The sequence below is a fragment of the Ammospiza nelsoni genome, chromosome 7, assembly GCF_027579445.1.
Source record: "Ammospiza nelsoni isolate bAmmNel1 chromosome 7, bAmmNel1.pri, whole genome shotgun sequence".
Taxonomy (NCBI): Eukaryota; Metazoa; Chordata; class Aves; order Passeriformes; family Passerellidae; genus Ammospiza; species Ammospiza nelsoni.
Genome location: NC_080639.1, coordinates 17,172,429 through 17,194,855, shown reverse-complemented (window position 1 = coordinate 17,194,855; position 22,427 = coordinate 17,172,429). Strand labels below are relative to the sequence as shown.

General features: G+C 36.9%; 1 protein-coding gene across 1 annotated transcript in view; it reads right to left on the bottom strand.

Moving 5' to 3' along the window:
* The window catches only part of TTN (titin), a 238,152-nt gene that overhangs the window by 205,697 nt on the left and 10,028 nt on the right, over positions 1-22,427 (bottom strand). Inside the window, exons 7-41 of the mRNA XM_059476507.1 lie at positions 21,688-21,978; positions 21,296-21,443; positions 20,715-20,834; positions 19,559-19,696; positions 19,147-19,284; positions 16,714-16,989; positions 16,481-16,600; positions 15,124-15,399; positions 14,802-14,867; positions 14,079-14,337; positions 13,492-13,552; positions 13,166-13,378; positions 12,311-12,453; positions 11,855-12,060; positions 11,506-11,736; positions 10,702-10,946; positions 10,221-10,444; positions 9,950-10,114; positions 9,655-9,823; positions 7,465-9,155; positions 7,089-7,370; positions 6,549-6,815; positions 6,133-6,405; positions 5,762-6,025; positions 5,401-5,661; positions 4,633-4,893; positions 3,941-4,204; positions 3,589-3,849; positions 3,182-3,442; positions 2,485-2,745; positions 2,258-2,399; positions 2,003-2,168; positions 1,571-1,802; positions 721-1,005; positions 508-633 (exon numbers count right to left, since the gene is read on the bottom strand). Coding sequence (XP_059332490.1) covers positions 508-633; positions 721-1,005; positions 1,571-1,802; positions 2,003-2,168; positions 2,258-2,399; positions 2,485-2,745; positions 3,182-3,442; positions 3,589-3,849; positions 3,941-4,204; positions 4,633-4,893; positions 5,401-5,661; positions 5,762-6,025; positions 6,133-6,405; positions 6,549-6,815; positions 7,089-7,370; positions 7,465-9,155; positions 9,655-9,823; positions 9,950-10,114; positions 10,221-10,444; positions 10,702-10,946; positions 11,506-11,736; positions 11,855-12,060; positions 12,311-12,453; positions 13,166-13,378; positions 13,492-13,552; positions 14,079-14,337; positions 14,802-14,867; positions 15,124-15,399; positions 16,481-16,600; positions 16,714-16,989; positions 19,147-19,284; positions 19,559-19,696; positions 20,715-20,834; positions 21,296-21,443; positions 21,688-21,978 — 8,786 coding nt within the window. The remainder of the gene's footprint in view (positions 1-507; positions 634-720; positions 1,006-1,570; positions 1,803-2,002; positions 2,169-2,257; positions 2,400-2,484; positions 2,746-3,181; positions 3,443-3,588; positions 3,850-3,940; positions 4,205-4,632; positions 4,894-5,400; positions 5,662-5,761; positions 6,026-6,132; positions 6,406-6,548; positions 6,816-7,088; positions 7,371-7,464; positions 9,156-9,654; positions 9,824-9,949; positions 10,115-10,220; positions 10,445-10,701; positions 10,947-11,505; positions 11,737-11,854; positions 12,061-12,310; positions 12,454-13,165; positions 13,379-13,491; positions 13,553-14,078; positions 14,338-14,801; positions 14,868-15,123; positions 15,400-16,480; positions 16,601-16,713; positions 16,990-19,146; positions 19,285-19,558; positions 19,697-20,714; positions 20,835-21,295; positions 21,444-21,687; positions 21,979-22,427) is intronic.

Sequence of the window (22,427 nt, the reverse complement as noted above, 5' to 3'; positions counted from 1 at the left end):
CAAAGGACAATTAGCAAACACTTTTTGTGCTAGGATAAAGAAAGTAACCAGAGTTTAGTGTTTGCAGAATGATACTTAGAAATATTAGGAGAAAGGTTGAGTCACAGTTTCGGTCAGTTTGTGTATTAAGGACATGGCACTGTGTGTGTCTTCAGAAATTCATCTTCATTTGATGCAGTACTGCTTTTCTCTCTGTCTTACTCACTGACAGAGTTTTCTAACATCAGTTAGCATTTAAAATGCTGAGACGTTTCCAAAGATAAACTATGAGAAATTATGATAAACAGATTTTTTTAGAAACACTTAATATGCTTATGACAGTTTCAAATTTCCATTCTTTGATGTGCTTAACTGAAACTTGTCAGTAACACTTGGCTGTGTGTGTATCAAATATCTGTACTTCTAGGGGAAGACTGATCTGAGCACATATATTGCTGAATTTTTTTCTGAGTTCAAGATGAAAAATTTTGACAGGTGGAGAGATGTATAGGATGTCATTAAACCCACCCGTTCCAGAAGCTCTGCACTGAAAACAAGCAGAATGTCCCTCAGATGTAACAGCATCACGTAGTGGTATTATGACAGCAGGCGGATACACCGGCATTTCTAGCTCAGGAGAGACAACTTCTGGGACTAAAGAAAAATAGGAAAAAGTGATTTTTAAAGATGAAGAATGAAAATTTCATTTCACAAACGTTGTTAAGAGCATAGGAAACTCACTTTCAACTGAAAGTGAAGCTGAAGTTGTAGCTACTCCGTAGTCATTTTTTGCTTCACAGGTGTACACTGCTTCATCTTCAGGGAAAGTTTCAATCAGCAATAGAGTATATTCTTGTGCATCATGAAGAAATTTGCACTTGAAACCTGGAGAAAGCTGTTGGTCATCTTTGTACCAGGAAATTTTGGGCTGGGGTTTGCCTGATACAATAGCACAAAAGCGGGCAGGTTTGCCAGACTCTACAGTTGTTGGCTCTAGCTCCCGAATAATCTGGGGTGGCTCTGGAGCTGGAAATTGGGGGAAAGTGAGGTGGCAAAGAGAGATAGGAGAAAGAAGGAAAGAGAGAGAAATCTCATTATTGATGTTATTAGTGATTGAAGACTATTTGCAAAGAATTAAGCAAAACAAACCCTTATTATTCCTAATCTTATGTGTCCATGAAAATCTGCCCTCATCCTAGATATAGGGGGAATGATTTAGCAGCAACTGCCTTAACATAATTAGCTGTGTTAGTGTAAGTGTTTCTGGCAAAATGTTTCCAAGAATTGTTAGGTTGATCACTCTGGAAAGGCATATTTTTCCATTTGAACAAAGTCGTTTTATTTAGACTCAAGAATTTTCTGGCCTAAGTAAATACCATAGGAAAAGAACTGCTATGATATTTTCATCCACTAGCCAGCTACTTCAATAGGGCAAGAAACATCTATGTACATGAGGAATTCAGCAGTGTTCCAAATTATCTTTGATTTTTTTTTTTTCTTTGAAGAGTTAGAATTCCAGAGAAGCCATATAAGAATCAGAAAACCACTGAGTAATAAATACAGTCAAAACATTAGTTGTGGGGCCACATACCATTCACATAGAGAATAACAGAACTCCTATTCCGTCCCGCAACAAAAGTATATTCTCCAGCGTCAGAGTAAGTGGTTTCAAAGATGCTCATTCGATGGACTCTCCTTTCCACCACATACTTGTATCTTTCCTCATACTGGAAGTTGATCTCAATACCATCCTTGTACCACTGTGGTTCAATGTCATCTTCATTGACTTCAAATTCAATTTCAGCTCTTTGTCTCTCAATGACCTTTGTAAAAGAATAAATAATAGAAGTAATATTGGTTTTTCCTCTGGTCTCACTCTCCAGTTTCTTAGGTGAAGGTTCTGACCTTATGATTACAGATTTTTGTGCTATGACTCTTTCTGGTTAGATATTGTTTCTCTTCCCTTGCATTATTCTTTGAGTCACAAAGCTATGAAATATTTATTCATCTGTATAGGCCTTACCTGAATATCTTTCTGGGCACTTCTGATGCGGATGTCACGACCTTCCACAATCAAATTGGCACTGGATGTGTTTCCACCTGCTACTACAGTGTACTGACCAGCATCAGACATCTTTGTGGAAGCAATGATGAGACGATGGACGTATTTCTCTCTCTGAATTTTCATCCTGAGCACATCAGAAAAGAAAGTGAGATAGATATTTCCTGAGGGAAAACACACTCCAACAGTCAATATGGTGTACAAGCAATAATTTACCTATCACCAATCTGGAGTTCTTGCCCATCCTTCATCCACTGGACCTGAATGTCAGGTTCTGAAACTTCACATTCAAAAATAGCCCTCTTCTTCTCCACCACTTTGATGTCTTTAATATGCTTCCTAAACTCAATGTGACGAGCTAGGGCAGAAGAAAGTAGAATGAGTGCTGTGATGATATCTAAGCCCGAGAAATCGCTAAACATACAAATCAAGAGAGAAAATACCTTCCACATATAAAGTGGCTGATGAAGCTGCTTTTCCAGCAACAAAAGTATATTCTGCTGCATCACCAAAATGCACATTCCTTATGGAGAGGGAGTGTGTAAGCTTCTTTGTTCGTATCTGGCATTTATCAGTCGATTTTATTTCTACTCCATTCTTTAACCATTTATATGAGATGCCTTCATAATTAACAGTAACTTCAAAGGTTATTGTATCTTTCTCTTCGGCATTGATGTCTTTTAGCATGGAGGTAATTAGGATGGCTAAAAGGAAAGGAATGGACATGGTTTGCTTTTTTTCCATTCTGTTTTACTTTATTTTAAATGCATGTTAACCAGATTAGAGATGCTTCAACGTCTTTAAGAAGATTTTGGAAATATGAAAACATACATTTTGTGTTCAGAATCAGTATTACAATTACATGACCCGCAACTACTGAATGACATAGGAATCCAAATTCAGTCTCCCATGGTGACCTGGCATTTAGGCATATTGGCCTAAAGATAAGAACACAGGATCTGACTTCCAAGTTCACCACTTCTAAATCTCTTTTAAAACATGCTGTTGTGGCTATTTAGTGTTGTTTAAAAACAACTCTACAGTCTGCTGGTTTTGTCAGAATATCATTAAGTCCATGTGTTAACACAAACTTATTACTGGTAACTGTAAAATATTCTGGTTAATTTAATTTTTACATACGTTTTACAGTCAGGGTTGCGCTGACTCTATCATTTCCACAGACAAAAGTGTATTCCGCAGAGTCTTCACTGCTTGTGTTCATTATATTGAGCTGATGGAGTTTCCCTTGGACAACTATTTTGAACTTTTCACTCATTTCAATCTCCACACCATTTTTCAGCCAGACAGCTGGCACATTGAAATGAGAAACTTCACATTCAAAAGAGGCAGTTTTGGTCTCAGGGATCTCAATACTTTTCATGGTCTTTGTGATGTGTATGCCTAAAATTATGGGGAAAAAAGAGAGAATTTTCTAAAGGTTAGTATGTTTGGAAGACTGCAAAAAACCAAGGGTAACAGGCAATGAAGTGTCAAGTTGCTCAGTGTTGGTGTAACAATTCATATAACTACTTTCTTACAATACTTACTTTCCACAAACAGTTTTGCTTTGCATTCAATTTGCCCAACAAGAGCTGTGTATTCCCCAGCATCATCAGGAGATATGTTGTGCAGCATAAGCTTGTGAACTTTCCTTTGAGAGATCATCTTGTATTTATCACTTTGTTTAAGCTCAATATTTTTATGGAACCAGCGGACTGGTACAGTATCATGGGAAACACTCAGTTCAAATGAGACAACAGCATTTTCCAAAGCAGTCACATCCTTTGGCTTTTTGATGATCTTGACAGCTTGAGGAAAAAAGTTAGCAATATTGAGCATTGTGTATGATATGAATTCAAAACACACATTAAAGCAAATATTCAAACCAGAATGGCTTACTTTCCACATGAAGTCTGGCATTTGCTCCTATTTTTCCAAGTTTAAAGCTGTAAACAGACTCATCAGTGACAACACAGTGTTTGATTCTCAGTGTGTGAACAGTTCCTTTCACTGTAATTTCATATTTGTCACTTGATTCAAGTTCAACACCATTTTTAATCCATAGAGCTCCTTTCACATCAGGGTGGGTCAGTTCTACACTGAAAACTGCCTCCTGTGATTCTGTCACAGTTAAGTTCTTTAGGGTTTTCTTGATCTTAACAGCTAGAAAAAAAGAGGAAGAAAATAGAAAAAAACCCTTGACAAAATAGATCAAAATTAAAGCCTAAAATTGAATTTTAATAAAACTGAATAATCCTGCTTCATTTTATGTATATAGTAGTTTGTACACTTTCCAGCAAAGTAGTGTGCTGGGAACACAGTAAGGAAGATTTACTTGTAGTATCCATGAGAAATATCTAGTTTCTGGAGTTTTTGGAGTTTTATTTGTCTGTTTTGTTAGTTGGTTGGTTGGGAATTTGCTTGTTTACTTTTTGTCATTGTTGTTATTGGATAGGCTCAGGGTTTTGTTTGTTTGGGGTTTTTTATTTGATTTATTTTATTTTACTTGTGTCTTAAGTACTGGTCCAAGATAGAGTGAGCGATGCTAGAATAAGTCTCAAAGACATCAGTTAACTATAGAAAATACTGACCTTCAACCTTCAGTTTGGCAGATGTCTTTGAGCTTGCTATTTCATAGCTGTATTCCCCCACATCCTCCAGTTTGGTTGCAGGGATAACAAGCCTTCTTTTCACACCATCAGATTCAGCACGGTACTGATCTGTTGTAGCTAATGGTCTACCATTTTGTAGCCACTGGCCCTCTGATTCAGGATTTGCCACCTCACATTCAAAAACAGCTGTCTGGGACTCAGCCACAGTCAGGTCACTGAGAGGCTTTGAAATGGCACCGCCTGTTGGGAAGAAAAAGCGTGTTCTTTTGTTGTGTTGCTGTTCAGCTTTCCTTCAAACAGAAATGAAAAGTAGATGCTGGAATTCTTTGCCCTAATTTGCAGCATGGCCATAGTCATTCTGAGCTCTGGGAAAAATCAGGAGTAGAATATGACCTGAACATTACAAAAATATGTTTCTTATTTCCATCCTAGTTATTATCTTTTATTTTATCATCAGCACAGGTATACTGAGAATGCACAAGACAAAACATCTTTCTTACAGTCATTACATCAAAAGCATAATACAGCATTTCATACTGTTCTTCTGATCTAGCAAAATATATTAACACAGCAGATTTGAGGATTCAAATTATACTAATCACAAAAGATAAGGGGAAAGGCAAGGAGAACATAAAAAAAGGATAAATTAAAGACAAACTCCCACTGGAAGATCACTATTGCTCCAAGTCCTTTGGGTACTTTCTAAATCACAGTGAAATAAAAACCTTGGACTTTAACCCTACTAACCTGCTACTATAAGCTTCCCAGACGTTTTCTTCTCTCCAGCATAAAAGACATATTCTCCTTCATCATCTTTCATCATCTTCACCACTGTCAATTTGTATATTTTGCCACGTGCTTCAATTTTATATTTAGGACCAGCCTGTATGGGTTGGCCTTTGAAATGCCAAATTACATCAATCCCTGAATGGGAGAGCTCGACCTCAAAGGACACATTCTGTGTTTCAGTGCAGGTGATGTCATGAAGACCTCTAATAATCTCAATTTCTATAAAAATAACAAATCATAAATTTATTAGTTGTTTCCACTAGTTTTGTTTTCAAAGAAATCATTTCACAAAGAACTGTGCTTCTTAGGAAACACCAACCTTCAACTGTGACATTGCAGCTTGTTTCCACTTTGCCAACCATTAGCTTATAGCGTCCTGCATCTGATGCATGGGTTCTGGTGAGCACCAGCCTCTGTTTGGCACCTTTACATACAGCTTGCACACGTTCATCAGGTTTTATTTGATTATCATTTAGGTACCATTTTGAGGAGGACACATCAGGTGCTGAAACTTTACATTCAAGAATGGCTTTTGTTCCTTCAATTACATGAAGATCTTCTAGAGGCACCACTATTTCCACACCTGCCAAGTTACAAAAATATTCATAATGAGAAAAACTATGTCTTTAAAAAGTAATCCTAAAGGAGCCAAAAATCAAACACACCTTCAAAATCATCATAGTGACTTACTGTAAACTGTGATCTGTCCAGTGGTTGACAGCTCAAGGTCAGGAACACTAAAAGAGTAAGTTCCACTATCTTCCTTTGTGGCATCTTCTATGAGCAACATATGTGATTGTTTATCCAGCACAATATGAATACGGTCACTTGACTGAATTTCTTGGCCATCTTTCATCCAGACACCCTCTGCATTTTCTAGGGAGACTTTGACTTCAAGTTGCACAATATCTCCCTCACAGACTCTTTGGTCAGTTAGTCCTTGAAGAATTGCCATGGGACGAGCTGTGGAATTAAATGAAGTTAATGAATACTTATAAGAGGCAGAATATTGAACATTAAAGCTTTCTGGGAAACAATGATACAGCTATAGTACATGCTATAAAATAGAAAAATGATAGTATATAGACAATGTAAGAAATGCTTACGCTTCATCTTCAGTTTGCATTGAGTCCTTTTTCCATCAACAACATAACTATATTCTCCTTGATCATCTTTATTAATATCTTTAATAGTGAGGGTCTGGCGACCACGGCGGGATGCAATCACATGTTTAAGACTAGAAGTGAGCTCAACATCACCATGATACCATTTCCCCTCTGCATCTTCTGGGAAAACCTCACATTCAAGTTCAGCTGAGAAGGATTCTGGCGCTTCAACATCCTCAAGTTCTTTAATAAACTCAATTGCAGCACCTAAAGGCAAATAATTACATTTGTAAACAAGCTTGATTAGATTCTCCTGAAGAAAAAAAAAAGGTATTAAATGAGCCTAAGGGAATGGATATAGATATATAGTGTAACCGTTTTACATAAATACATCTCTAGACTTTCATACTGGATTCCAAAAGTATGAAAGCAGCTCCACATCTCTAAGGGTGTTAGATGTCTGTTTAAATACTTTTATTTCTTTCTGAAGCTGATTTCACTTTAACAGTATGTCATGGTACTGAGTTGTATGCTTCTTACCTTCAACAGTAAGCTTTGCAGTGGTTTTTACAGATTCATCTTCTACCAGTGCACAGCTGTAGTCATCAGCATCAGACATGTCAATTGTTAATACGGAAAGAAAGTGAGCCTTTCTGTCTGAGTGCATCCTGTACTTGTCTCCAGAATGAATCTCAATTCCATCCTTAAACCATTTCACTTTCACAAAGGGCTCTGATGTTTCACATTCAAAAGTTGCCATGGAGTCTTTTGCTTTAGCAACAACATCTTGTAACTGCTGCGTGAAGCTGATTAACTGCTTGGCTGCAAAACAATACATAACAATCAACAGTGCACTGACCAAACAGACTTAACACACTATGATGAGCAGTAGGATGAGTAAAAGAATTGAAATTACCTTGTACTAACAGGAAAGCATGGCTAGAAGTTTCACCAGCTATATTTACTGCTTTCACCATGATGCTGGCAGAATCATCAGAAGTCACATCTCTGATAACTAATTCGCAAACATTATCTTCAGGCCAGTACCAGTACACACGATCAGTCCTTTCAATCTGAACACCATTTTTGAACCACTGGCATTCAGGATCAGGTTTTCCCACCACTCTCACACGGAAGTGTACATCTGTTCCTTGGGCTACTGTCTGGCTTTGAATTCGTTCAAGAATCTTGGGAGCCTCCATGCTTGGGCTAAGCTCCACCTTCTCTGGTTTGAATGTTGGAATGGTGATTTTGCCTTCAGGAGGAAGTGCTTTCTTCTCTTCCTCTGGGATCTCTTTGGTCCAGTGAAGAAGTTCTTCTTTTGTCTTTTTTAGCATTTCTTCATATGATTCATCTTTTTTGCGAGATTTAAGTTCCACAGCTGTAATGGCTTCGTAGTAGCCCTCTTCTGTCCTGCGCTTGAATTTACAACGCAGCTCTTCAGATTCCTCTGAAAGCTTTTCATGAGTGATTCTTTCAGCCCTTTTCAGCTTCACCACTTCTTTGGTTGTTGCCTCTGCAGGTTTGTCTACCTTCTGTACCTCAAACAGAAGTTTCCCAGGTTCTGTAACTACAGGTTCATGTTTGGGCTCAGGAGCACGACGCAGAACAGATCTGAAGTCTTCCCTCTGCTGGATCTCAAGTTTCACCTTATGTTCAATAAAGCCTTCTGGATTCTCTGCAGTGACTCTCACCTCTCCTGTGTCATATGATTTGCAGTCCACGATATCCAGGTAGTAGATTCCATCATAACGGAGTCTAAACCTTTTGCTTTTACGGATGAGCTGTCCATTGAGGTACCAGTTGACCTTGGGCATAGGGTAGCCAGTCACACGGCAGCGGAATCGTGCTGTTTCGCCTTCAAGGACTCTTGCAGGTTCAGGAACCAAAACGATTTCTGGTTTTTGCTTTTCCTTTTGGTCCAGTGCAACAGCAGGTAGAGCACCCTCGTGGGCCATTCTTTCTAACTCTTCAATTCGCTGGAGTCCCCTTTTGCCTTCTGGCAGCTGGGATTCTTCCACAAGACTTTTCTCATCCTTCACGATCAGAGTTGCGGATGTGTGGTCTGTACCGTATTTGTTAGTTGCTCTGCAAGTGATCACTCCACTGTCTCTGGAATAGGCTACCCCATAGTCCAGGCTACAGTACCCAAACTCATTGATCATGCGGAGTCTGTTAGCTGCTTCCAGGGGTTTGCCGTCATGCAACCACTCCACCACCATGGTTGGGTCACCAATTGGTGTAAGCCTGCATTCAAAGTGTGCTGGTCCAAATTGTTTGAGCCTTAAAGATGTGAGCTTCTTCTTAAAAAATGGTTTCTGTTGCTTTTCTTTGTCATAGAGATCTCCTTCCTCCCATTGCTCTTGACCATAACGCAGATGGAGAGGTTCTAACTCTGGTGCTGCAATCTCCTTGGCTTTGTAAGTTCCTTTTGGAATTATTAATTTCCTTTCTGGTTCAGGTTCTGTGTGTTCAACTTCAACATTTACTTTGCAGCGGGTGGTGTCCCGCCCAGCTTTATTGATAGCAGTAGCAGTATACCATGCAGCATCTTGCCTGGCAGTAGATTCAATTTTAAGGGCAGCTGCCCCTTTGGTTCCCTCAATCCTGAAATATGAAAAAAAAAAAAAATCTATTTTTCTTTGTCATTCATTTTTGCCTTTCTTCCAAATTAGTTCAAAGCCTCCAAAGGTAAATCTCTGGGGTTAATAAACATTTTGTTTATGTTTATTCATGTTTAGGTGGGCAGTGCCTAAGAATCAGAGAAGAATAATAAAAAACCAGTCTTATATTCTGTGGTAGTTTTGCCTACAGAGGTCTTCAAAATCAGAGACAGAGAAAAGTTCAGTAAATCTCTGTGATGGCTTTTAGAAACTATATGAAAACATATGCTGGAAAAATATTGAATGAATCCTACAAGGTAATTTATATCTGTAATCCTTGCTGCAATGCAAAAGCCCCTAGTGAATTCCTTTTGTGAAACTGCAGGAAGTATTTTGCAGGATGGTGGTTATTTACTACTTAACTTATATAAAGTATTTTAAATAAAATTAAACAAAATGTAAATTTAAATTTCAATAGATCTAAATATAATAAAAATCCTTACTTTATTTTGGGATATTTGTGAGGCACAATGATGTCACTGTTCTTGAGCCATACAATGTCAGGATTAGGGTTACCAGTAGCTTTCACTGCCATCTCCAGTCTAGAGCCCTCCTTCACGCTGACATTTCTCAACCTTTCCACAAAGTGTGGTCGGACTAGGTCTTCCTTAGCTGGAAGAGAAAATGTAAGTTACCACATTAAGAAGAAATGAAAAAGCCATGATTTTAAATAAGAAACTCATCAGATTGCTAAAAATAGCATGATATACAGAATATAATAGAAAGCACAGAAGATACCTTCTACAGTCAGTGTCATTGAGACTGAAGCTTTGCCTGCCCTGTTCTGAGCAATGACAGCCCATTCTCCAGAGTCTTCAGGCATTGCAGGAACAATGATCAATGACTGGGTACCATCTTCTTTAATCACTATTTTATGGGTGTAGTCATTAATGACTTGTTGGCCTGCAGATACAGATGAAAAGAAAACAGTTGCAATCAAGGACAGTCTCCATGAGACATAAAAAACTTTTAAAAAGATTATTTCTTCATAAAAATGAGGCTTATGTACCATTATGGAACCAATATGTCTCTGGCATAGGTCTGCCAACAACTTTTAAGTCAAATCTTGCTGTCTGCCCCTGTGAACATTTAAATGATGTCGGTTTCAGCACAAAAACTGGCTTATATAGTCTCTCTAGTTGCCCTTCATCAGTTTCTTCTAATCTCCGGGCAGGAGAACGAGAAGGAGAGCTGCGGGCAGGAGACCGGCTTGGAGACCGTGGAGAGATAGACCTGGAAGGAAGAGATAAGACAGACGTGTATGGCAATGTCATATAACAATGGACTGACAAGATAAACAGATTTCAACCTTTGCATTTCTCTGATTTAAATTAGCACAAAAATCTGTATGAGTCATGAAAACAGCGTTTAGAGCTTTTCTAGAGGTGTGCAAACTCCAATAGCATAAGCTTATTTAACTGCTATCTGATGAGTTTTTGGACTATCTCAGCAGATTGAGGTCTCATAAAATTAAATTACTGTGTACCTACCTATATCTTCTCATAACTTCGGGTCCTGGCATATAACCTGGAGTTGCTGTAGGTGCAACTGGCTCAACATAGAGTTTTGCTGAGCAAATGGCATTTCCTTTCATATTACTGGCAAAGACAGTATAAATTCCTTCATCCTCAGGTAAAACAACAGGTAAACGTAGAGTAGCGCTGCCATCTTGCAGAAGTTCCATGTGGTAGCGCTCTCCATGTCTTATACGTTTGCCATCCTTGTACCATGCCACCTGCATGGAAAGCAACAGTAGACTGCTATGTGAGCTCTGCTAAAGGAGAGCTAAGATCCACTCAGACCTTACTACTGGCTAGTAAGTATGAGATACTACAACTTGCAATTTTTCAGCTGGAAAACATCACAGCCCACCATCTATGTGTTAAACATTAACATTTTTACTTGAAATTGGTGAGACTAGTGTAAGATGTTTGCATAGCAACCTGAAAGACAAGTTTTGGAGCTAGAAACAGATATAAAGCCCATTTTAATGAAGAGCAAAGTAACCTCGACTGGACTGCTGCTGTGTTCCCGCCTGGTCTGGGCTTCCTCAGAGATACTCAAAATCAACTTAGTTGGTAAATCCAGCCTACCTCTGAACTGGCTAACCAACCTAACTGTATTCTAGTAAGGGACAAAAGGAAAATTTGGCTTAATATCAAACCAGAAGACTGAATTTCATTTGAAAGGCACTGTTTCCTATGCAGAATGTAGAATATTTGACAATGAGATGTTAAGGGATTCCTTTAAAGTAGAGCATCAAATGATTTACAAAAAAAAAAGATTTGGGGTACCTTTGGCAATGGATATCCAGAGGTCTTGCAATGGAAGGTAACTCCTGTCCCTTCAAAGGTTCTGTAGTTCTTTAATCTTAAATCGAATCCTGCTTCTACAGCTTCAGATTCAGAAATATCAACCATCATCTCCTCTCCATCTTCTTCGAGAAGTTCATGTAAGGTAGTCTTAATAATTCTGAGCTCAATTTCCTTGATAAGTCTTTCTTCAAAAGAAGAAATATGGAATTCCTATATAGAAAAGCAAGACCATTAGTTTAGTTTTCTGTGTCAAAAAATTACCTTGCAAATAAATTATTTGTACAGTAAAATGTTGGTACCCAAAATTAGTGTGGAGGGATAGACATACCTCATCTTCTACAAAACTTCTGACCATCACTGTATCTTTTGCCATTTTCTTTCTAATTAGAGCTTGTTCTTTCTCATACTCTTTTTCAAAGTCACCATAGGAAATGGGTGGGGCTACCTCAGCCACTTTAGGTTCCTGTACGTATGCAGTCATTTGAGTTTGGTACATCATTTCTTGTTGCGATTTTATGTAGGCTTCGTAATCAGCTAAGAATTGAGAACAAATTAATTTTGATAAATTTTTTGGTTTTCACTGGACTGAATAGAGAAAACAAGTACAAACTTCAAGGGCCTGATATTTTGTTTTGCAGAAACAGAGGCACTAGATCTCTCTTTCTGTTTCTTGAACCGAATAAACTAAGCTGCAAAGAATTTGCAGCACAATTTAAAATATTTTTTGCCATTTGGAAGTTAATTTTAAGAAATACTGTTCCCATTTCCTTAATATAAGATGTACCTTCTTCTAGTAAGGAGACCGTTGCAGAAGCTTCTCCAAGATTATTACGAACAACAATAGTGTATTCTCCGGCATCGTCGGCAAAAGTCATGGAAATTTCAAGTTTGCATTCCCCGGTTTCTTTTTTGTAACTCACTTTGTATCTATAGAAAACATAAAAGTAAAAACCTCCATAATTTTTAGTTAATTATTAGTTAATTTGCTTTTAGTTACAGTTAGACACACTCCTAACTTGTACAAGGCACAAAAAGAGAAACTTTTACAGGCGATTCTCACTGAATGAATGAGCATACAAAGTAGCATATGAAAAATAACCATGCTGAAATTATAGTACTGGTCTTTTTGTTGTCACTAAATAAATAGGTTCCAAACATCAGTACTGAAATATCAGAGGTCTAGTTATCAGACACAATATAATGGTGTATTTTGTGTGCACACAGAATGTGTGTCCTTGTATTGGTCACCATATCATTTCAAGAATGCTACAAATGTAATATTTTTTTCTCAGCTAGAAAGTATGTTGCTTTCTACAAGACAAGACTTATGTAGAGTGAATGCAAGCATTGCACAGACAGAATAAAACAAATACAACACTTCTTGATTTTTTATAAGTATAACATATGACTATATCTTACTTTATAGTCTTTTGAATATTTATATTTTAAAACTTATGACCTTTTAAAGTCACGCATTAAGACATGAGCCTATAACTTTTACATTAAAAATAAATTTATTTCACAGAAATCAGGATGTTATTTGGCTCAGCATAACCGAGGGAATCAAATTATGACATTGCCAATTAAATATGCATAAAAATTATGTTAAGATGGATTTTGGGTATTGTATTCATAGTACCTGTAGCCAGTCGTGAGAGGAACTCCGCCTTTTTTCCAGTAGACATGTGGCTTTGGGTTGCCCCCTACTTGGCATTCAAAAATTATGCTCCCACCTTCAACTAATTTATGTACCATGGGTTTTCTTATGAAGAAAGGAGGCATGGGTTCTCCCGATACTTCCTCTGCTGCAGCAGAGACATCTTCCATTACAATGTCCTTTGTCTCCACATAGCTGAAACAAGATTTCAGTGCAGGTGAGTGAGCTGATGTCTGAAGCTCTCATAAAACAGAATGCAAGAATGTAATGACTGCAATAGGAGCAGTCTGTTTAGAAAGTAACTTTACCGTTTCTCTTCTGTAACAGTCTTCTCAGAAATGGTTTCTCGAGTCTCAGTTTCTTCAGTAACTAAAAGGCAAATTTTATAAAGTGGATTTTAAAACATCTTAATAGGCCTTAAGCAATGAGTTCACTTAACATAAAAAGAATATGTAGGTATCAGCCTTTTCCTCATATTCTGACATCCCTTTTACCTAATAACCCCAGAACACAACTCAAGACATATGTTCATATGTTTTAAATGTCCAAGATACATTACAAGCAATATACACTTAACAAAATTATTAACTTCCTACAGTGACAAGCGGGACTGTCCTTGAGTTTCACCAGTGGAGGTTTAGTTTGAATATAAAGAAACCTTTCACCAAAAAGGCTGTTGCGGGTTATAAAGCAAGGAACAAGTTGCCCATGAGTCATCTGGGGCCAACTTTTAAATACCTTCTCTACCCTGGAGGTATTTAAAAGACACGTAGATGTGGCACCTAGGGATATGGTTTAGAGATGGACTTGGCAGTTTTGGGCTAATGATTGAAATCAATGCCCTCAAAGGTATTTTCAAACTTTAACAATTCTATGATTCTATAAATATACTTACCTTTCACATGTAAGTGGCAGGAAGTGCTGACACTCCCAGCCTTATTGGTAGCAGTGCAGGTAAATCTTCCACTGTCCTCTGCAAAGGCTTCACGAATCACAAGGCGAGCAAGTCCTGCTTTGAAAGTGATCTGGAAGTCCATTGAGCTCTCAATTTTGTAGTCTTCCCTGTACCACGTCACTGTAGGCTGAGGATGTCCAGATATTTGGCACTCCAGAGTGACAGACTCACCTTCAGTCACAGTCTTATTTTTGAGGCCCTGTGTGACAAAAATTAAGTATCACAGTCAGTTTACCTTTTCAATACTAAGCAGATACTCAAATATCTAAAACCTGTTTGAATGGAAAATTTAACATCTAGTTCAAAACACTGTTCTGTGAAGCAATGAATGCAGGGGAAAAAAAGGCATTTTCCAAAGGGAAGTATTTGAAACTGGCTTTTAGGGTCTCTGAACATTGCTGTTATTAACAACATGAAAAGGTAGGTTCATATTTATGCAGGTAGATCAACCTATGTGACATAAATGGGAAGAATCACTACCATAAAAAACATCAAGAAGACTTTGTATCAGAAATAAATTATATGCCTGAGTAAATCTAATTCAAAGTTAAAATGATTATATAAAGCCAATTTTTAATGGTTAAGTATTAAGCGATAAAAATTAGAAAACAGAATGGGTGAAAATCTATTGTAACTCCCCTACACTACATACAAATTACTTACTGAGACTAAGGTGGGTGGTGTAGCAGGGATTTCTGCAGGTACAGGAACCCAGGCAGCTTCTGTCACCTAGGTGGTTTAGAGGACAATAATGAACAAAGTATAATTTAAATAAGAAAATAAATCAGGTAATATGAACTCTTTGCATGTTGTAAGTAAATATTAGGTCCTAACAAGGATTTGTGTAAAACAAATAAAAAATAAAAGGCAGCAGATTGCTTTAGAAGTGGAAAATTGAGATAAGAAGACAGCAAGAAAATGAGGCTACTCCATATTTTTAAGATAAAAGTCAGTCAAAGTGACAGAAATTTGCTTAAAAACATACCTTTGCTTCAGCTTCTTTATGCAGCATCAAGTGCTCTGTCCGCACTGCTTCACTTTTAATGCTTGCCTCCTTTTTAGTCTCAACATCATAGTGACTCTTATACGTCTCCGCAGCCTCTCCAAAGGGAAACTGTGGAGGGGCAGCTGGCTCTGCTTTAGGCCTGACTTCGTGAGGCTTTAGCTGAGGTGGCTTCACAGGCTTGGTGATCTTTTGTGCAGCCGAAGTGGCTGATAGCTCTTTCTCCAGAGTAGCCATGGCAGTTCCAGCTATTGAAACCTAGGGAACAGAAGAAAAGGAGTTGCAGCTTTATTGTTGTCTTATTTTCAAAGGAGAGAGTGCATTTCTTGAGCAGATTGCAAATGCAGCAGTTGCTTCCTTAGTTACTTGGTTCTGACACCGCAAAAGCCATATGTAAAAAAAGAGCAGCAGTTTTAGATTGCAGTAGCAGAATGCCAAACATATAATATCCCTGTATTATTTTTGATCTAAGATTTAAATATTTTCTTTTTCAAATAGAATTTCACCTTTAAATGGTCAAGAAGCTCTTAAGCTTCGAAAGCTCTTAAGGAGCACAAGAAATGTTCTCTCAGTTTCTTCACTTGAACCCTTAGATTTCCATCTAGTCTGTCTAATACTGCAATAAAGAATACTACTAATTATATAACTTCCAATGATTAAAATAACTGATGAGATTTCAAAATGTTTTTATAAGTGAAAAGACTTTTTAAAAATACATAAAAATATTTATAACAGTGTTTAATCATATTTGGGGGAAAATGATATTTAAATTCCAGATGAAGAGAAAAAGTGTGCTTGAATGAGAAAATTAATAACTGGAAAATTTTAATGCTATGTAAAGAAGTCCAACAGCAAAATGGAATAATAAATTTAAAAATTGATGATATCATATTATACAGTCAGTCTGGATTTTTTCTATTGAAAAATTAGCTTAGCATGTATTAATTAGCAAGGAAGAAAAAAGCAGTGTGTGAGTGAACTGATGCACATAATAAGATTAAAGAGGGATACTTGTGCTGTTTAAAAAATATAACTTGCATGACAAATATCTACAATTTCACTGTGTGTCATTAAGAACTGAAGCTGCTTTCTCAAACAGTTTATAAGATTACTTTAATAAGAAGTAAGAACAAATTGTATTTTAGCAATTCCTTTGTCTGTTTACAGCAGTGTTCTTTATTAGTCAAACAAGGCAACAAAAATAATTGCAAGGGGCACACAGCTCTTCCTTTTGGGGAAGCACCACATTGGAGTGTGGGGGAAAATAAATTCAGAATGAATGACCTACTGGCTATTGAAAATTAGCATGCTGCTCCTCTTGGATGCAGCTTCAGCTTACCTCGTATGTATGATCTGGTTTAGGAACAGCGACTCTGGAGACTGTGAAGTGAGGACTCGCTGTGCGAGGCCGCGGCGGTTCAACATGAATTGTTTTCTCAAGTTCTGTTGTTCTTTTTATCTACACAAAGTAAGCAAGAAAGTTGTTGAAAGTGAAGCTGTTCTTTAAACTGAAGCATGTTTTACTGGGACAGAGTTCCTGGAAAAGAATGCAATGGAAAAAAAGAGTCTAACCTCTTTTGATATATGAACTTCCTGTTTTTCAGGTGTTGAGATATGTTTCTCAGGAGGAACATAGACTGTTTTGACTTCTTTGGTGACAACATGACGTTCTGCTGGGGCCTCAGAACCACGGTCTGTTACGGTGTGCTCTTTATAACCATATTCCAAAGTTTTCTCCTTTACATAAGCTTCATCTGCTAGTTCTGGTTGCCAGGGTGATCGAACACGTGCCTGATCAACTGCTGCAACGACTGTAGCTACAGCTTCAGCCTTTATTCCAGCTTGAGTCTGCAAATAACATCAGCAGAATTTATACACATATGCATAACTATGTTGAAAACTTGCATGTGTGACAAACCGCTACAGCGTTGAGTATGTCATGCAAAAGTCATGATGAAAAGATCAAAAGTATGCACCTGTAAATACACTTAAGAATCAGTAAATTAAATGCAAATATATTCTCTAAGTGCTATCTCTGCAAATTCAGAATATATCTGTGCTTCTGTGTTTTATGCATATCAATATTTGTCTGCAAGTATTATTCTAATACTTTACAGCCACAATTGTGTCCACTTGTCTAAGAGTATGCAGGTAGGTAAATGTGCACATAGTTTTAAAGTATGCTCACCAGCTCCCTATAGCTCTTGTGGATGCAAAAAATGCATCTAGCATCTATTGTGAATGTACTTACTAAGAAACAGACCCATAAAATTTTTTACATCAGGTATATCTGTTAATTCAGTACTGATCTATTTTAAAGGATTTTGCAAAAGAAGGGAGACTGATATGTCTGATAATTTGAAAATAACACTTTTGTATCAGGACTTCTATTTGTTTCTAATAACTCATAAATACTGTCAACTTTGCAACTTTGTTATTAGGGTCCAAAGTTCTGTCCAGTCAGCCAGCAGTAGATAATAGTGAATACTACTACTGGTTGTTATTACTGACACATAATTACATAACTGATCTGGACAGAGCAACAGAGCATATCATATGTATTCCTTGAAAATGGGAAAAAAACCCCTAAAAGATAATTTCATACTGATTTCAAAACCATTACCAGCTTAAACTAAAATTACTTAGGTGAGGCCAAAATGGGATCCTTTACAGAGATTTTGTTTTCTTATTAAAGCAGTGTTTAGGTAACAGGGACCACTTATTCAGTATTACTGTTGCTTTCCAAATAATTTTTTATACTGGCTTGAATTTGGCCCTAAGTTTATATCATATAACAACGGACTGAACTCACCTAGCAGTCTGACTCTCAGTGAGTTTTATATGCTTCACTCATTTACTTATATTTTATAAAAGTATTTTATGAATGTACTACACTGTAGGTAGATAGATTTTAAACAGCAGCTGTTGTCAACTATGCTTTTCTTGCACATGTAAGAATTCCTGACTGTATTGTGGATCTTTCCTACTGTGGGAATCCTACTGGAACAAGTGTCTGATGGTCATAAGTAACAAACTGGACAGACCTGAATGGAGGTTAAAATTTGTTTTGTACAAAGAACAATTCATACCTCAATAAAGAGAAGTTGTTCCATCTGACAACCATGAAATTACATGGAATCATCAAATAGAAAAAAAGATTGTAGAATCAGAAATATGAATAAGTAAATGTTGCTTAAAAGCCACTGAGAGGAGACTGTCACAGAGAAATCAGACTACAGCCTAAAGTGTGACATTTCCTAGCAGGGTGGGATATAAACCCCTTCAGTGCTAGAAACTTAACCCTACTGACTCTTTTACTTGAAAATCATCCCACTGAATGGGTATGTTTTCAGGAATTAATTTGAGAGCATTCTGTTTTATCAAAGTAGGTCTTAAAATGTAAGGTTTGTGGATAAACCAAATTGTAACAGTGCATTGGCTGCAATTTCTTCTCCAGTTCTGGACACTGTGACTGGTGCTTTAGTTTTAACAGTGGCTACTGTTTTTGGAACTACAATAGTTTTCTCAGCTTCCTTTTTAATCTAGTTTTTATAGCAGAAATAAAAGTTTCAGTTACGTTCAGTCTTGAAAGATATTTGAACAATGAGAAAACATTTTGAAATGGGAAGAGGGAAGGAGAGTTGAAGGGTTAGGTCCTTGTGCACTGCACACATCTCTGTATTATAGTGATAAGTATTGTTATACCCTCGCACCTATTTAAATAAAAGTAATGATTAAAAAAAAAGTTAAAATGCGTTTCAGGAGTCAGTCAGTCCACTCCAAACATCAGTCAGAAGATAATTATGAGCATCCTATTAATGAAAACAAGAGAGAAAGATCAAGATGAAATAAATTAGTCTAATTAGCAGTAGGTCTAAAAGTTTGTAAGTGGAATAATCTTAGAAAAAATGAGCTGGAAATGTACAGTTAGTATTTTTTGAGGAAAACAAGAGGTTGCAAAGAAGAAAGGATAAAACCAAATATGGCTAAAACAGTGCTATTCACCTTTTCACGTGTTATGCTCACTTGTTCTTGTTTGGTGGCAATTCTTTCTTTACTTTTCGATATTATGACCGGTGCTTTAGGTTTATCAGTAGTAATTACTACCTTAGGTACTGAAGGTTTCATTTCTTCCCTTCTTATCTATTTTTTATGGTAAAGAAAAATAATAGTAATTGATTATGCCTGTTGTCATGATTACACAACTCTTTTGGATAGCAGGATAATGTTTCTAAATGTATATCAAGAAGAAAGAAACATGATTTCAGAATTGGAGTAATACCTTTGTACTCAAGTTATAGCATGTCTTACATGCTGAGAGAAGTTAATGAAAAGTCATTATATATTCCATTGATTTTTATTTGAATGAGAGAAGAAACTTTCTACTTCCTAGTTTGTAATATATCAATTTATTTACCTGTTCATGAGCAATGTGCACTTGTTCATGTCTGGTAGTTATTTCTTCTGTAGCTCTTGTTATTCTTTCTTGTTCTTTGGCTTTGTCTGTGGCAATTATTACTGTCGGTACTGGAGTTTTCTCTGGTTCTTTTCTCACCTGGACATTTACAAATAAGGAACTTTTAATTTTTATTTTAAAATATAAGGTACGTGAATTTCAATATATTTGGAAAAGAGCATAGAAATTAAAGAGAGCAAAGATGTCACATTCTGTATTTTGAAATCGTCTAGTCTGGAAACAACAATGAAACATAAACGGACTTTGTACAAAACATTGAACATAAAAATAATAAAACATTGCACAAATTCTTGTTTTGCTACTGAAAGCAGTACTAAAAAAATTGGTGCAGAGAAAAACTGTCCTGCATTAAAATCACTTTGAGAAAGTGTAAGATACTAAAAATAGGTTTAATGAAACTTTCATTTGACAAGAATTTGACTTAGCTTTCAAATGCTAAGTTCAGATTAATGCCCAGGTGGATTTCTGTTTCTCAGTGCTTTAAAGAGAGGTTACACTTTCTTCCTCATGCTTTTCTACTATAATGCAAATAAAACATTGGCTATGAAAGCTCATCTTCCAGTAAATCACATTTTTCTGATAAAATACATGTTAAAATAATCTGAACTCAAATCAATAATTTGTGTTTTCAAAATCGATTTCAATGCAGAATGAGTTTTTCCTCCATTTTTTTTCTGACCCCCTGTTCTGCCAACAGACAAAGCAGAACAAATGCAAGCTTAGAGACAATATCAGAACAACCCCCTACAGACACACCCGGCCCCCAACAAAATTTAAGAGCTGCTTTCTACATGTCAATTCTTTAAATTATCAAGAATGCTTGAGAAAAGAGAGGTTGTCTTAGTTATTGCAACTTTATCGATCACATTCTTAGGTATAAATAATGGAAGTGAAATAAAAAGTGAAAGAGAGTAATCACAGAGAAGAGAAGAGACAGGAAAAAGATGCACTGTAAGTTGGAAGAGTGAACATATATAAAAGGGACAAATAATAACAGTATCTCATTTTTCTTCTTCATAGGCTTGTCTTTTGTATGAGATATCAGATTTTTGAACAAGGTAGGGCATAAAAAATCTCAGGTACAATCTGTATTCACCTTTTCAGGAGAGATGTGTCTTTGTTCTTGTGAAGTTACAATTCCTTCTCTAGTTCTTGATATCACTGTTTGTTTTGTGGTTTTATCACTGGTAACTACTACCATTGCCTCCTTTTTCATCTGATTTTTGTAGCAACAAACAAAAAAACCAAAGCCTTAGAATTCATTTTAAAAAATTGATCATCAAAATAAGAAGAGAAATAAAAATAAGAGAGGAATTCAAGTAAAGGAAAAATACTAAGGAAGAATTATGTTATTTCTAGTGGGGAAATTATAAATGAGATATTAGAGAAAAAAAAGTAATCATTCTAAGAATAATGTTAGAGAATAAAGGAGAAGAGAGAATAGAGGATCATTTTCAGAGAAAGCAACTTAAAAAGAGTAATTAGTTCAATCCTGTTATGATGGAATGGGATGGTGTAAATGAACCTGAGCATTCCTTTGCAGTCTAGGTGTTCTAGATGAGTATGCATGCTTTTGCAGTGCACTGGGTAACATCTTGTTACGTCCTCACAGGGAATCATGCCTTGTTTGTGTGTTGGATGAAGGGATAAAGGGAAATGTCTGTGCTCTGTTTCTACCTGCTCATGAACAGGCTGAACGTGGACTGCAGTCATTGCTGTCCTTTTAGCAGTTTGCTCTGCCACACCTGGAGCTGGTTCTCTCACCATGGCTTGATCCACAGCAGCAACAACTGTAGCAATAGCTGCTGTTTTTTCACTGTCCTTTCTCACCTATATTTGTCACATCAAAAGACAATTTTTTCATATTTTGCATACATTCAGAAGAAGCACAAAACCAGTACAGAGACAGAATACTGCAAAGAAGCATTTCCACATCTGCAGCAGGACTCTCTCAATAGCAGATGCACACAAGGTTTTACACATAGCCTCTCAGATTCCATTTAGCAGATCTATCCAGCAGTGGTGAGACCCCACACAAACCAAACCCAGTATTTTTTCCAGAAAGAGACTTTACCTCTCTAGCACCAGCGGCCACCTCGCCAGCAGCAGTGCCAGTAACAGTGACTTGTTCTTGGACCCCATATCTCCCTTCCCATCTTTCCTCAGTGACTTGGGTAGTGCTTGTGGATACTCTTGTTTCCTTCATCTGGGCTTCCATGGTTCCAGTGTATCCTTCCTGCTTCCAAGGAGGAAGGACATCAGCCCCAGCTGTTGTCACTACATGTGGTTTACGGATTGGAGATGGAGATTTCACTGGTCTAATAGGTGAGGTGGAGATTCTCCCAGCAGGAGAAACGGACCTATTAAAAAAAAAATACAGTATCAATATCATTAATCTACTGCCTCAGAATGATAATTGTATGAACAACTTCAGCCTGAACTTGAACTCACTGCCCATGTAGGTATCTCCAGTAATGTGTAGTTTCATTTTAAGAACGGTTTTTGAGAGGTTCTACTTGTAAATTACACTAATTTGTTTTTATAACATTATGCCTAACTGTTGTCATTCATAACTTTAACATGTCTTTGTAGTAGCTTAGTTTCCAAAAAGAAATAAGAACAAGTGGCAAAAGAAATTTCAGTCAACCAAATATATTTGAGATATAAAAATTATTTTGCATTTGCTCTATCCTAATTCTTCTAATAGGAATAATACAAAAAGCTCGCAGGCTGTAAATACTACATAATACGGTCATGGTCCAGTCTCTGTAGAGAGACAAAATCATAATTGTAACCAATCTTGAGAAAA